General features: G+C 36.1%; 1 protein-coding gene across 1 annotated transcript; it reads left to right on the top strand.

Moving 5' to 3' along the window:
• The first annotated feature begins 473 nt into the window (after positions 1-473).
• Positions 474-2189, top strand: LOC144342139 (uncharacterized). The gene has a single exon (XM_078005499.2). The coding sequence runs from the start codon at positions 474-476 to the stop codon at positions 2187-2189; it is 1716 nt and encodes a 571-aa protein (XP_077861625.2).
• The last annotated feature ends 15034 nt before the right edge of the window (positions 2190-17223 follow it).

The following is a 17223-nucleotide window of genomic DNA, read 5'->3' as shown; positions in this document are numbered from 1 at the left end:
AATGCCTTTTTATTATACTATTTTACTTTCATTTTCATTTCGTGATTTTTTTTAATTCCGCCCTACAAACATCTGAGCCTCTGCCTATGTAACGAGATCTCAAAGAGACCCACTATCGACGATTTTAGTCAGCGAATTACATACCTCTTTTTATAGCGCACCTGGTGACGTCACCGGGCAGAGTGAAATAAAATGGCGGATTATACCTGTAATGTATACTTGTACTCATGTTATATATATTTGTGAGACGCCCCTTACTTGTAGGTCATTGGAGATGACCCCTAACACGTGATGTAAGTTATTCTCTGGTATGACGACATTCTTGTAATGGCGGCCTGTATGAAACATCGTGTGAATGAATAAAAGCTGTTTCTGCCTCACTGGTTGGACTTGTGTGAATACATTACATATTGGCGACGAGGTAAACTGGCAAGTACTCCAAGATTCAGTTCGTTTATCAATATTGAATGAAAATGGCATCTTTTGGGAAAATTGAAGAGTTCAATGTGGCAGACGAAGAATGGTCACAGTATACGGAACGCGTGACGCAATACTTCATCGCAAACGAAATTACTGATACGACAAAGCGTCGAGCTGTTTTACTGAGTGTCTGTGGGGCAAAAACGTATAGTTTAATGCGTAGCTTGGTGTCGCCCGACAAACCTGCCGACAAGACGTACACAGAACTTTGTGAATTAATGCAAGCATATTACCACCCGAAGCCTTCGCCCATTGTTCAACGGTTTAAGTTCAATTCGCTAGTTAGAAAACCGGGTCAGTCTGTTGCCGAGTTTGTAGCAGATCTCAGACATATTGCTGAGCACTGTGATTATGGGGCTACTTTGCAAGAGATGCTACGGGATAGGCTAGTATGTGGCATCCAGGATGATCGCATACAGAGAAGGCTACTGTCCGAATCAGCACTGGATTTCAAGAAAGCCATGGAACTTGCGCAAGGTATTGAAATTGCAACGAAAAATGCAACAGATATTCAAGTATTGAAAGCAGCCACTCCACAAGGGAGGGAAGAGAAAGTTCACACAGTTCAAGAGGTCAAACCCAAGAGAACTAACCAGAATAAACAGAGAGGTTCTGTTAGTCATGGAAACCACAGTGGCAACAACCAAGGTAATACCAAACCATGTTACCATTGTCTGGGGAAATATCATTCACAGGAAATGTGTCGTTTCAAAGATTCTGAATGTCATCATTGTCACAAGAAAGGACACATTGCCAAAGCATGCAGAAGTAAACAACATGGTAAACAAGCATGGAAACGAAAGGATGATCAACATGCAACAAACTTAGTACAAAGTGACATTAGTTCAGAAACTCTTGACACTAGTTATACACTTTTCAATGTTGTGGGGTCAGATCAAGAGAAAGTGCGCCCTCTAGAGGTCGATTTTCAGATAAATGATAAGCCTGTAACCATGCAAATTGATACTGGGGCATCTGTGTCTCTGATGAGCGTAGAAACATATGTTAATGTTTTAGGTAAAATACCAGTCCTTAGTAAATCTACCTCTGTGCTTAGTTCATATACTGGTGAGAAAATCAGAGTATTGGGTGCAATGAATGTTCATGCTAGGTATAATAGTCAAAGTGCTACTGTTCCAATCCTAGTAGTTGAAGGATGTGGTGCAAATTTATTAGGCCGAAATTGGTTGAAGGTATTCAAGCTAAAATGGGCTGATATTTGTCATATTAAGAGTTCACAGTTTCATGAAACACTGGTGGACAAGTATGCTGAAATCTTTCGAGAAGGGTTAGGCACTGTTAGGAAAATGTCCGGGAAAATTCATGTAGACCCAAATGCCCAACCAAAATTCTTCAAGCCTCGCCAAGTACCATATGCGATGAAAGCAAAAGTTAACCTAGAATTGGATCGACTTCTCCGTGATGGAATCATAGAACCAGTTGAGTTCTCTGACTGGGCCACACCTATTGTCCCTGTTCTGAAGGGTAATGGAAATGTCCGTATTTGTGGGGATTACAAGGTAACGATAAACCAGGTGTCAAAGGTCAACACATATCCAATTCCAAGAATTGAAGATTTATATGCTACATTGAGTGGAGGAAAAACCTTTACCAAGCTTGACTTAAGCAATGCATATCTACAACTTCCTCTGGATGAAGATTCCAAGAAATATACCACAATAAATACACTCCGTGGTCTCTTCCAGTAAAACCGGCTCCCATTTGGTGTTTCTTCATCACCGTCGATATGGCAGAAATGTATGGACAGTCTATTGCAAGGTATACCACATGTCTGTGTATACATTGATGATATTCTGATTACTGGGGAGTCAGAATCTGAACATTCGCAGAATTTAGAGACAGTTCTGTGCAAGTTATCCGAAGCGGGGATTCGAGCAAGAAAAGCAAAATGTATTTTCAATGCAAGAGAAGTAGAATACCTGGGATACAAAATTGATGCTGAAGGGTTACATCCTGTTGAAAGTAAGGTCCGTGCTATAATGGAAGCACCCATTCCACGTAATGTCACAGAATTACAGTCATATTTGGGTTTTCTCAATTTCTATGGTCGTTTTGTGGGTAATCTGTCTACCGTGTTAGCCCCACTACACCTGTTACTAAACAAGAACACAAAATGGTTCTGGGGTAAAAAACAGGATGATGCTTTCAGGAAATCCAAAGAGTTGTTAAATACTTCAAGGTTGTTGGTTCATTATGATCCAAGTAAGGATTTGTTACTTGCATGTGATGCATCTCCTTATGGTATTGGAGCCATACTCTCTCACATCACAAGTGAAGGCTCAGAGAAACCGATCGCATTCGTTTCGCGTACATTGGCACCAGCAGAAAAAAACTATTCACAGCTCGAAAAGGAGGGACTTGCAGTTGTATTTGGGGTTAAGAAATTTCATAATTATCTCTTTGGTAGGCACTTTAAAATATTGAGTGACCATAAACCCTTACAGTCATTATTTAATGAAGCCAAAGGTGTACCAATTATGACCTCACCACGAATACAACGATGGAGTTTAACATTGTCTGCATATGACTACACATTCGTGTATAGACCCGGAAAACTGATGGGTAATGCAGATGCACTAAGTAGGTTACCGTTACCTGAAAGTCCACCAGAAATTCCTATGCCAACAGATACTGTATTATTAATGGAGTTCTTGGATGTTTCACCAGTGACTGCAAGTGATATTAAGAAATGGACAGACCGCGATCCAGTCCTATCACGTGTTCGAAGATTTATTCATCATGGTTGGCCAGCGAGTATAAGGGCGGATGAATCCGAATTAAAGCCATATTTTGTCCGCAAAACAGAATTGAGTGTGCAAGACGACGTCATTCTTTGGGGAAGTAAAGTGATTGTGCCAGCACAGGGCCAATTACGCATTCTGAGATTACTACACGAGTCTCATCCTGGAATTGTCCGAATGAAGGCCTTTTCACGAAATTATGTTTGGTGGCCATATCTGGACAAGGATATTGAAGCTACTGTGCAGAGTTGTAATGCATGCCAGATCAATGCTAAACTACCACCCACAACGCCCATGCATCCATGGGAATATCCTAAAGGACCTTGGGATCGTGTTCACATTGACTTCGCAGGACCTTTCCTGAACCAAATGTTTCTCATTGTGACTGACGCTTATTCCAAGTGGATGGAGGTAATTCCAATGGTTAGTACAACATCAGAAGCTACAATAAATAAACTGAGAGGACTGTTCTCATCGCTGGGATTACCAACTACACTGGTATCGGACAACGGTTCCCAATTCACAAGCAGTGAATTTCAAGCATTTATGAATGCAAATGGTATTATCCATTTAACGTCTCCACCATATCATCCGGGATCAAATGGCCTGGCAGAACGATCGGTGCAGACGTTCAAAGTAGGAATGAAAAAGCCTTGTAGTGGGAGTGTGGAAACAAAGTTGTCAAGATTTCTGTTCAAATATAGAGTGACGCCACACTCTACGACAGGTAAAACGCCTGCAGAGCTACTTATGGGACGAAAATTAAGGACACATTTGGACTTACTACAACCAAATGAGCGATCAACTGTACTTCGTGCTCAAGCAAAGCAAAAATCTGGGCATGACACGCATACAGAGTCCAGAGAGTTTGAAGTTGGAATGACTGTGTTTGTCTACAACTTTAGGCCAGGTCCACGTTGGTTAAATGGTAGAGTAGTAGAGAAGAATGCTTCTTCTTATATAGTGAGATTAGAAGATGGTCGTGAGGTGAGACGCCACACTGATCATGTTAGATTATCTAAAGTAGGGTTTAGTACAGGTTGCGACATGTATAGTTCCCTTTCTACACATGATGATGACAGAGAGATGCATGTTCCAGCAGTTTTACCATTTAGTTCAGGGGGAAATTTAGTAAGTAAACAGATTCCGATCGAACCACTTGCTTCTCCTAGTAAACCGTTGTTGCCTGTACCTGCTACACCCAAACCAATGTTGAGGGTTTCTACACGCATAAGAAAACCACCAGTTCGTTTAGATTTGTGAGTTTTTACTGTTATGTATTTTTGATGTTTTCAAAGTTCAAAGAATATACCCATATCCATGATGTGGATGACTATTGTGAAACCAAAACTGTAGAGTAGGGAAAATGGATGCTGAGGATCCATTTGAGGGTGATTTGTGCGAGTAACCTCTCCCCTCTGATGATAGGATTTAACGTTTATTGTGATTTTGTTAAAGTAGGCAAAGAACATTTGAATTTAAACTTTGAGATTCTATTGTACAAGTTCTCAGCTTAAAAAGGGGGAAGTGTAATGTATACTTGTACTCATGTTATATATATTTGTGAGACGCCCCTTACTTGTAGGTCATTGGAGATGACCCCTAACACGTGATGTAAGTTATTCTCTGGTATGACGACATTCTTGTAATGGCGGCCTGTATGAAACATCGTGTGAATGAATAAAAGCTGTTTCTGCCTCACTGGTTGGACTTGTGTGAATACATTACAATACCGACGTTAGCAATAAAACCGATCGGGAAAAACACGGCTTTCCGGTAAGTTCATCATTGTCAAATGCAACGAAGTCATCTTTTTTATGTTCATTCCGTGGCTTGAATGGTTCCAGTTTAGCTCGTTATTTTGCGTAGTTCTTCCGGGAGTGACGATTTTTTTCCACCGGTTCAACCGAACACCGGTATCTTTTTCCAGTCGCTTGCCCTGGAGACTGGTGATGTTTTGTCGACTATGGGGCCAAACTCGTCTAGATACGTCTTGAAGTTGAAGCCGTAGCTGTAAATATTCATCAAAATGTATCAACATGTTGTACATTATACAATAACTCTTTACTAAAGTAAAGATGATTTGGACTAGAATAAAATATTGTTTATTTGACACAGATCATGAAAAATCTTTGCTCTATTTTCTGCGTCGATACCGTGGGCCGGTGACCGTTATACAATTTACAATCAGTTTGCATTGCTACTTTAGCTGTTTACAGTGTTCTAATCATCTCGATTTACTTATTTTTTGCTTCCATTCTAGATAATTATGCTCAGTGTTTGATTGAAGTGATGATTGAATAAACGAAACTTGAAATGAACTGGCGAAGATGCATCAGGAAGTGTACACATTTGTTGGAAGTGAAAAGAATATTCAATGTAATGAAAAAAAATGTAAAATGCTGTGGATTCTCTTTTGTGAATAACAAATATACTAGTAATTTTCTATTAATGGTTTATTCAAGTGGGCGAAATATAATGTACAGAAATAATGCCCGTAAGTATCGCTACACTAAAAAGTAAGCAACCGACAGCCTGTATAAAAGGGGGGCTGAGATTGGCTGTTACTTACGCGAGATTTACATAGGCATTGGATCAGATCCTTGTTGGCTTTCCCAATTACCAAAACTCCAAAAAATAAATACTAGATCACAATAAAATAAATATACAAATATATCTTATTTCAATCAGATTGTTTCTGTTGTTGATATTTTTAAGGGAGTCTGGAAGTGATTAAAATTATGTTGTGAAACACTGACCTTGTGGGATAGCAATGTGGGTAATCATTAACATACGTATTGAGGCTATGTGCCTATCTGTTGTGTTTAAGGTCGAAGACAGGTTTGTAATTTACAAAGTTTGGGAAAATCAAGTATGCGTAATTGAATGAAAGGAGGATCAGAATGTGCTATTGCTTCCTTCAGTGTCATTACTAATATGTTGGAGTCTCCTATGATGAGGACACTTCTGGAATGATCTATAATAGACTCATGATTTACTTTGTTAGATTTGGATTCGGATCCAATCCTTCTGCAGGTATCCTCTGTACATGGCTCTGGTTCTTTATCTTTCTGCAACATATTGAACTTGTTTCTTTAATAGCTGGAGAGGTGAACACACTGTGTACATTGGTCCTTTGGCAATTTACTGAGATGAAATGGGTGGATGGAATGTTTTATTAGTTAGTGTGTTTTTGCTTGGTGTTGTTAGGAGCTGTGGTGGTTTTAGTGATGAAACGTTGTAATGTCTTCAACTGTTCTTTTGGTTGTTCTCTGATCTGATATTACTTTACTTAGATTGTAAATAATGATAATTATGCATTATTAATCTTGTTTCAATCCAGAAATTTCTGATGATATAACTCTAGTTTATTGTCTACTATATCCAACTTGGCTATGTATTTTGAGTAACGTTTGACTGCACTGACATCTATTAAAAGCGCATGTACTTATGTAAATAACAGAAATAACATTTCAATGAAACAGTGTTTAGTTTATTATTCTCTGATTAGAGGTGCGTATCACATTTTCAATAGACGAAATTATTATTGTACGCTGACTGATTTTACGTGATATGTTCAATTAAGAGTTAATATGTCCGTATCTAATGTACGGACGCTTTCTCTTTTATGTTTCTAATTTTAGCTCTGTGAGCTTCTAATTTTAGCTCTGTGAGGCTTGCACATGCCCTACTAATCCGCTAAATTTGAAAACATCATGTACTCTTTAATTCATGGCTTACAATATTCAAAAATTAGTCACAAGTAATTCACACAATGTGTTAGCTGCACGGTCCTGCATTTAACTGTAAAATAGTGTGAGGTCGGTAAACATAAAATGCTATATCATGTTGAATTCTAAACATATTTTACAAATTTAAAAAAAAAATTCTATAATATGCCATGCGCTAGGAATTCTGTAAACTTTGGACGTGAAATTAATTTTTGAGTAATGAAATAATAAAAATAATTTGCTGTCATGATACTGTATGATAAATTAAGATTTATAAATAACTATACGACATTTCCACATTTAAAAAGTGTTTTGTAGCTTGGGATGTGGAGATAATGTTGAATCAATCAATAGAAATGATATTAGTGTCATAATACTGTGTTAATATACACATATTTTCAATGAAAATAGGGTGAATAAAAATTATAATTCAATCCAAATTTAAAAAGTCATTTAAGAAATTATATAGAAATAATAGATGTACACTCATTTTATATTCGCCCAAATCAATAATATATAGTGTGACAAGAAGCTTTAAGAGGAAACGAAATGTTACCTCATCGTAGAACTGACAATTCAAAATATCTGTTAACTATGGTGAGAAACGCAGCAACGTTCGCATTCACATATCAGTGACCTATACTAGTTGTAAAATAGGGGACAGTCACCTCATCAAACGTGTTTTAAAACGAAGGCTCAATTTGAACAGCCAATCATAGAGAATGTAAATTTACAAATATGTAAATAATAAAATGCTTTTAACAGTTTTTAGCATCTTGCTGTTCTGTCAGCTGGTAGTGCATATCCTCGCATGCAATTATTCTGTTACACAATATCTTTTTTAGTATTTACATTTAATTTAGTTTTTTATTTAACTGAATTATTAACCCTAATACTTACTTATCTGGAAAGCACGCTGAAATACGAATGAAAGTAAATAGTAGCATGTTTTTAAAAATTTCTGAAAGATTAAAATCGACTCCAGGTGATTTATATTTTTTTGAATCTAGATCTGGACTGTATAATTACCTACATATATACTGATAGATTACCTACATATATGTGAACAAAGTATTAATCTAATAGAATCTCAACCACGATGGTTTGAACAATAGGTACTGCAATACTACTACCAAAACACTTGTGACAAATATTTAAACATTAAAACATTCTCAAATACCATGTATTTTTTGCGAAAATCAGACTAACTGTTTTTTAAAATAATATGTTAAATTTCATGTGTCTTGCCAAATGTCATGTATTCTAGGAATCGGTTACCAGTTATGTTTTTCTCCGCCAAACTTTCCGAAATGTTGTCTGGTAAAACAAAATATACCGAATGGATGTGTGTTTATAAAATTGTATCAAATTATCAAACTAATTATAAAAGTAAAAAAATGTATTTAATCGAAATACAAAACTTCCAATTCAATTGTTGCATTGCATTTGCGTGGAATTAAAATTATACATGTCATTTAAAAAACAGACAAATATGAAACAGACAGGCTGACGTATAGAGAACACACCCCCACGCATTCACGAACAGCATGCAGCTCAATTTCATAATTTATGTCCAAAGGTTGTCCCGTGGGCTGTAGTATCAAAACACATATTGTGCACAGATTTAAGTACTATTATGGAATATCAATAACAACTTCATTGAACGTGAAGAATATTACTTTTGTATAAACAACTTAATCCTATGAATTTCTCTGCATATTGTATTGTTTAGATGACCAGTAAAAGTATTTGTAAATTGTGCTCGATACATCAGCGACGATTAACATGATAAACGTTGTGATAGTTGAATGTGACACACCTATTCAAAATCTAACAATCAATTTATTTCTTTACAGCAAATCGTGCACTGTAACTTGTACATATGGTGTGTTGTTGGTATGGTTTCATCACTGTGTATATCGTACTACTTTACCAATCAATTCAGCCCATCTGATGCTTCTGGTCAAATGCCTGAAATAACTAGAGGCTGCATTATGAGTCTGAAGGCAAAAATCGACAGTGGAGCATTATTTCTTCCAGATCTTCCTGAAGACGAATTGATGCTTCCAGCTTGCAGCATGGGTGCTACAACAAGGAAAGAGCCTGTTCATCATATCGAAACAGTAATACCAAATATTGCACACTTTGTCTGGTTTGGGAACAATAGCATGCTTTTTGACTTCAATCGATATATTTCAATTCTCAGCGTGTATAAAAAGATGAAGCCAGACGTAATAATGATTCACACTGATAGTACCCCAGCGGGCAAATACTGGGAAGAAGCTAGACGAGTTATTAGTACCCTTAAAGTGGTGTACAGGGAACGTCCGAGAAATGTTTTTGGTAGAAATGTTACATTTGCCAATATACTTCACGAAGCTGACGTTGCAAGACTTGAAATTCTATTAGAATATGGAGGTGTATATTTTGACACAGATGTTATTGTTGTCCGCTCACTCGAACCCTTGCGTCATTATGACATGGTGATGGGACATGAAGGAAAAAGAAAACCCGATCAAATAAATAATGGTGTGATTCTTGCTAAAAATGGTTCTCAGTTTCTGAACGCTCTTCATCGGGCATACGAGTTTTATAATTCCAGCTGTTTTTCATGTGACTCAATGCGCTTTCCGTGTGCATTAGCTTTCCAGTTTCCAAATCTGATCCGAGTTGAAAAAGACAATTTTCATCAGACGGATGTTCATGCAACATTTGAAGGACACTTTAAATGGCAGGATCTTTATACTGTCCAGACATTTAAAAGATCGAGTAGGCTGTCTGGGGCAACAAAAGAGAAGATTCGCATGTTCGACCACGACAATATAATAAGAGAAGACTCCGCATATGGTGAAATGTGCAGATATATTTATTATGACGAAGTGCCTAAGATCGATTAGTAGGAAAGATTTCTTATTACACCATTCTGTTAAATGTTATTTCGTTCAAAACATGTATTCGACGTACTTTCTATTACCAGGTATAAAGGGAATTGTTAGTTAATTGCTTACATAGCTGTTGTGAGTCAGATGCATTGCCAAACAAAAATCATGGCACAAATACGTATGGGCGTTATTAGACCCGATGCAATGTGTCATGAATATGTCGGGAATCTTTATAAATACTGAAGACATAGTTTTGGTGGAGGTACTACTGAAATCACAAAAACAATGCTTTCTTCTCTTTTTTTGTTACTTTAATTATAGCTGAGAATATTTGTAGAATGCGAAGTTATGACAATTTACTGACATCAATTCCTAATATTGAACACATAAACATACTTATCCATGTAAACAGTTTCTAGTTGTCACTAACCTGCAAATAATATAATGAAAACATTCTTCGTTTGTTATATGTTTATCTATAACGAACTTGTAATCGACGAATGTGGTCATAGAAACTTAGAAACTTGCTGACGTGTATTTTGACCCAGATTTTGCAGAGATTTTGTAAAGATCTACTATAATTCTCTTTCATTATTGGGAAATAGTTGCTTGTATTTAAATCAGTGCTAGCTATAACGTCAGTCGTCCGATGTTTACAGCGGCAAAGCAACGTGAAACAGCAAATATTTACGGTCAGCAATTTTGTAAATCGAGGATTTGATAAATAAGCAAATGTGCTATTTCATCAACGCTAAGAAATAGGTAAGCAAAACCTTGCTATAATCCAGAAAATTGAGAATTGAGTTCATTGGTAACTTGAGGAGGTCGTTCACACGGTGGAAGATGATCTGTAAACAGGTGATTTTCGGGATGAAGGGGTAATAAAATAGTTGAGGTATGCACCGATTCTTTTGCTCCCCAATTTTGAAATTTTCGGCTATTTTAAGAAAATTTAGGTCATTTGTTGACGAAAACGCCAAAACATGATCTAAAGCCCTCTCAATGTAAATCAAATGGGGATGTTTGGTATCTCTTCATTTATTTACTTGATTTATTAAAGTGGCATTCAGCCTTCGTATTTGTTGTTAGAACTCACTATATAGACTCTATTGAGAGGTATTTGGGCTTGTGAAAATGCGCGGATAGCGAGAAATCGGCCAGAAACAGACAGCGACTGGAGACAGTTTTGTTTTTCGGTGGGCCACCCGTAAACCCAAACATCGGCTACTCGGCTTTGTTATTGAAATCAGTTGACCTAAGAGTCTGGAGCTAATGTGAAAGCAAGGCTCACGGCAGACACCATGATTTTTTTGTTTTTATCGGGTGTTTGTTTTTTTGAGTTCGTCGTGGCCGACCTACAGTTAGTGATTTAGCAAAAAAAACGGCCACGGAAACTTGTTGATTCTGGATGAGCAGTATGAGGGATGGGAATTTTTTAGGGAAAGATTTGGATTTCTAACACATTGTGACGAAATGGTTCACATTACGAAAGTAATTCACATCATCACGTGTTGTTGTGCCGTCGAGTGTTGTGCACTTTTTATAACCAATATTTAGCAGTTTCAATTATTTGTCTCTCTTCTCGCAGACATCGTTGTCTTGAGAGTTTATGGCCATATTTTTTTTTTAATTCAATTCACTTCATTTGCAGTTGTTGCAGTAGACTTCCATTGTATTGTACATCTTGTTAAATGACTGTAATTTGTGTTTATTCATTTCCTTCAACAGAATACATTCATCAACACCTTCAAAACATGGCCATTATCAAGAAATTGAGATTGACATTGAAGATAACATCTCAACTATATCATCATAAAGCATAGGAAGGTAAAGACAAACATTTCGATTATTATATCATGTACTTTGATTTTACTATGAATATATGAAAACAAAATATTAAACAAGTACGAGAGCCCTTGTAGTACTCTCTTCACTGTCTTTGTTATGTATACAAAAATGAAAATCAATTTCAAAATTTAGAACTGATGACACAAGTTAGTTGTAAGACTGTGAACACCATCTGACTGTGGGGTTTCCTGTTAGTTGTAAATAATAGGTATTACATAGTTTGTTTAAAAGTCGATCAGTTCTATGTTTTTTCGCTTTTGAAATACAAAAAATAAATATACATTGATTTTCAAACACATACTTTATAATATATATTTTTTAAATCACGATAAAATTCAAGTTCTACGACTGCAGTTACTCGAGTGTTAGAACTGAGACCCCAAATGTACAATTCACTGGCAATTGCACTTTCGCTATTTTAACATTTTACCGTCTTGTATTTCCCTACAAATATTACAAATATGCATTTCTAGTAGGTGAAAATGCACACCGCAAACGCAATTATACTCTTTATCAACGTGGAATGAAAACATTGTAACTTTGATCGCATTTTATATTTACATTTCCATCTATTCAGAATTACAATCTTCTAAACTATGATCAAAATCATTTTGTATGACTAAATGAATATATGAACTCAAACAAATCATGAAACTAACCTAAGTTGGAGGCATTTTCGGCAGCTCGATGATCATCTCGTTTCGTTTCGTGAACTGATAGAAGCCATGTTTCTTTCAGTATAAGTAGGATCCATAGAAAATGCCAAAAACTAATCGTGGTCAATCTAAAACTTTAGCATACTCTGGGGTCTACAAAGCTACTAATATCACCGAAAAATCACCTGTAGTCAGCAGTGGATTTACAGTGGTAGACATTTCGTAACAACGCGACCGAGTCTGTCAGCTATTGACCATGAGTTGCTTTTGTGAACTTCCTAGGCTGATGGGAACTGACTCCCATAACCAACCACCGGAAGGACGCGGGTTGAATCGGTTATGATCGGGAGGCGTCGGTTAGTTGTGTACCGCTGGTGATTCCGCTGGTTACGGACTGTTTTCTTGCTATCCGCGCATTTTCATAAGCTTAAATACCTCTCAATAGACTCTATATAGTGAGTTCTAACAACATTAGGAAGGTTGAATGCCACTTTAAGCTGTTCTTGTTTGGAATAAAATATTCAAAGATATGTGTCCGTATCTTGAACGCAATAGTGGCAATGCGATAGATTATGACAGAAGTGATACTTTTGAGATTGATTCAGTGTAATTGCAAGTTGATGACTATTATGCAGTTTAAGGTAGCGGGACTATTATTTGCATACTTGTTTTCATCTTCTAATTGTGACCAAACGACTACAAATAGACCCAGGAAAGTATATATTTTTGGAATCGCTAGACTTGCCATGCCCGTATCTACGGTGCGTTACTTAATCAAAAGTGAAAAATTACTTTTTTTGTAAAAAAAATAATTACGCTTTTATGCTTGTGATAAGAAGTTTTGTTTTCACTTTTCCTAGTTGTTCAATAGTCTGGTAAATTGAATGTGTCTGGTCAGTTTTATTCAAGTAACGCGTTTTGAAAAGTAGTGTCCTGAATTTTAATTTCTGTTTTAGTCGTATTGACACCAACTCAAACCACAACACATTGGTAAATAATCCATGAAATAGTTTGTCTGGACACATTCAAGTTCCTCTCATTGTCACCTTAAAGCTGTGAAAATGTGGTGTTAATCCGACGACAATAAATATACGTTATTTTTTGTTAAAGACCTTGTATGTTGAAAAACATAAACTCCTAGAAAACATTTATGAAGTCACAGCAAAGATTTCCAAGCTTGTTTATCTGCACAAGCGATTTGTTTTCCCACCAAGGTCTGTTTTAACATGTGTAGGGGAATCCAAATGTGTAAGGCTACTGGAAACCAACAAAATAAAGGAATGGGATAGCTATAGTTCGATAAAATCGGCAGTTGAAAACACTAAATCCAATGATTTTTTTCAGTGGCTGCGTGACCTTGTGTCTGACACATTCATATGCAAATGACTAATCTGTGAAATAAACAGGGTCGGAGACAAACCACTCAAATGTTTGGAAACACTCATTGTGTGTCAGATAGCTACTGATAACACATCCTAACAATGTTTTGTCTTGAGTTAATCTTTGAAACTTATAGGCACACAAATTAAACATGTGTTGTTGATTTTAGAAAACACTACTGAAGCTGCCTTGCTTCCCTTCAGAAAATTTACATTTTAACCAACTTACATGACATTCTAGGCTATGTTGACTTTATCAGATGAAAGTTATAGTGCATTTCATCAATTAATAAATAAATGTGAAAATCGTAATTTTCAACACAGATAATAGTCTCGCTACCTTAAATATAGTGGGGTCGACTAAGTGTTTGACTTGTTTGTTACAATGTTTTAGAGAATATATTTGACTTTAACAGTTAAGAGTTTTCTAATCCTATTTTGTTTCTATTCTAATTATCATTTCCAGTATTTGGTGTAGAATTGAAGCCTCATCAACAAGAAGAGTACACGTTTGCTTTAGATTAGCCATTCACTACTAGAAAGTAGATTCTATGTACACAATGATGTGTTAATTTCAAAAGAATATAAAATCTGTCATTCTTTTGAGTTGAATTGAATTTTTTTTAATTGAATTAAAACATATTCAATTCAACTCTTTTGACTGGTTTACTATGTACTAGTATGTTATTTGTACATGCAGCAAAACAAGTCACTCTAGAAGCCTTTTCTGATTTACTCTCCTACCGGAGACATACTATATGCAAGTAAATGTGTGATCGACACGTGTGATCGAAATGGCGAACAGTTGCTGCGAGCTTACATTGCACAAGAAATGTCAGAGTGTCCTAAATTGTGGACATGGATTGAACCGTAGACGGGGTTATAGTCCACGAGTGTGTAGAAGTTATGGAATTATTAACCATTCAAGGAAATGGGTAAATGATTTTAGAAAAATCTGCATGCGTACATCTTACACATTATACTGCAGGTTGAACATACAATTACATATTTTTAGTTGTTTCAATCAATTCATTTCATTCAATTCTAAATGCAACTAACTGTTCGAGCAGTAATTGCGGAAGTCGAGTATTTGATGAAATGTAGAGTAGACATTTCGGCTGGGCACGATACTTCTGTAGCTGTATGATTTATCTGCTCAAATACCTAACGTACGAGAAATGTTCTTCGAAAATGATCAAAAACTCTTTTTTAGCAGTATGCCAGAATGTTTCGTTACGAAATTTTGTAAGTTGCCATTCGTTAATATACATTTATTCAGAGTTTAATCGGATTGAATAAAAGGTTCCATGGAATAGCTTTGAGACTACTTGATTGCAGCAATGTCAGGGATTTTATCATAATTTTGATTGCATATGTGATTTGTTTTCATGAATTTTCTACTTAAATTATTTTGTTTTTCATGTGGTTATGCTATTCGTTTCAGTTGAGCAAATGTCATTTCTTTTAATACTAACAAAATGTAGAGCACATAACAAATTCAACAATTGAATTAAAATATGTGCCATGTTGCTTCGATACTAACTACTGACAGCAAATTGCAAGTGAGACACATATTAAATTCAACAATTGAGCTAAAATGTTCTACATTGTTTTACTACTAACCGCAAATACAATTCAAATATAAAATTCAACGTATATCAATATGCTATGGCCATAAACAATTAAGACATTTTAAAATGATCCAGAATTGTTGTATGCGTTAATTCACATCGAAAATGCATAAATACAAGTAATTTTGAGATCCAGTCGAACAATCAGTATTACAAATGTAAAAATCCCCAGGCAGGTCACTGGTAAAGGGATTGCTATGCGGATGTTAAATATGAATTTGAAGTTGTCCACTTGTTTATACAAACACCAATACAATGTTATTAATAAGCTGTTGTGTTGTGTTGCCACTGGTATATTTAAAACAACTCGTCTGAATGCAACGTTTGCATAATTTTTGTTGTGCCAGACAGGTCACCAAAGACGACGCCTATTTTAACGAAAAAAATACATGCTGGTATTTAGTTTGCTGCTCAGTAAATCGTATGAGAATATGATTAAATTTCTGAACGGCCATTTTGAATTTATGCAAATTACAAAAAATGCCTGAAGGTGTCATGTTTGCACCCATCTTAATATCGAACATAAGCCATGTACATTTCTACATATTTAGGTGTTGGTATACTTTACAAATAATTGATGTAACATTTGTTTGAATAGGTATAAACTAGTCTTCTGAACGATTACACGTGTATGAATGTGCGATGTTTACGCCCTAGTGGTATCGCTCGAACTGCACTCACAACCTTTAAATAAATAATAGATATGAAAATGATGGAATCATAGATAAAATAACTCATGTTGGGGAGCGAACAAAAAGCTCAACAGAAACATTTTGACCACAAATACTAATCCCTAAAACATGAAAAAAAATTGCTGGCCTGTTCATTCATGAGTCAGCAGTAACATTTTCATTCTTCGTCCCAACCTTTCCTACATTACTACGTATTTATAGACATGATCGACAACCATATTGCACGTCCTAACCATACACAAGAGAAGCTAAAAATAATTAAATCTGGTATCCTTAAAATGCAGAGTTATCTGCACGCTCACCGGAGTCCCCGCACCTCAACGCAGTGTTCATAACATATGGTGGAGACCCGAAAGGAAATGGCAACAAAAAGAGATTCGACGTTTGAAACAATTGTCTTTTTTTATTTCGAAATTATTTCTAATTAAAATCTCAATACTCCACCCCTTTCTTGACATTTAGTTAACGATTTATTTTAAACTACTTGTATTTGTCAGAAATGGTGTTTCAGTACCTCAAAAAATATCAGCTCTCTAAGTAAGGACTTCATTTCAATTTTTTTAAGAACTCGGAAAATCTAGGAACCTACCCAAATATCACCAATATTTATGTACCTCTCCTTCTTGCTACGCCTAACATTATGTCATAATTTATCATAAGAAGTATCTGACGTCTCCTTAACATGTTCATACTGTGTATTCATCTTTACATACTTCACACTGTGTGTATAACAAGAGTTTACAGTAAACACATTATTTAGCTCAACATGCATGTGTATTAAAGAGACATTATTATTTTTATATTGTACCCTAGGTTTGACACAGTCTTCTTGGCCAAACCTTTAGCCGATGCAGTGCCTGCACAATTTACCCTTGTGACTTGTGACCTAGTTGAGCACAACTGTGGTTTCTTGAATATGCATGCAACTCCTGTAAAGTTTCATTGTGCCTTTGGAGTTGAACTGAACTATGTCATAGTGTAGATAGACATTTGACATTTCTACCCATTTTGAAGAAACGGTTATTGTCAGTGGCGTTACATTCAGTATCGCCAGCTAATGACACCAGTTTAATGTTAATACTGCCAATATCGGAGTTCTTGTAATCTAGTCTGGGACAGATACTGAATATGCAAATATTAGCATTAGGTGGGGGAGTCTTCA

This window comes from Saccoglossus kowalevskii, chromosome 16 (genome assembly GCF_978046115.1).
Source record: "Saccoglossus kowalevskii chromosome 16, keSacKowa6.1, whole genome shotgun sequence".
Taxonomy (NCBI): domain Eukaryota; kingdom Metazoa; phylum Hemichordata; class Enteropneusta; family Harrimaniidae; genus Saccoglossus; species Saccoglossus kowalevskii.
This window is presented reverse-complemented; position numbering and strand designations above follow the sequence as displayed.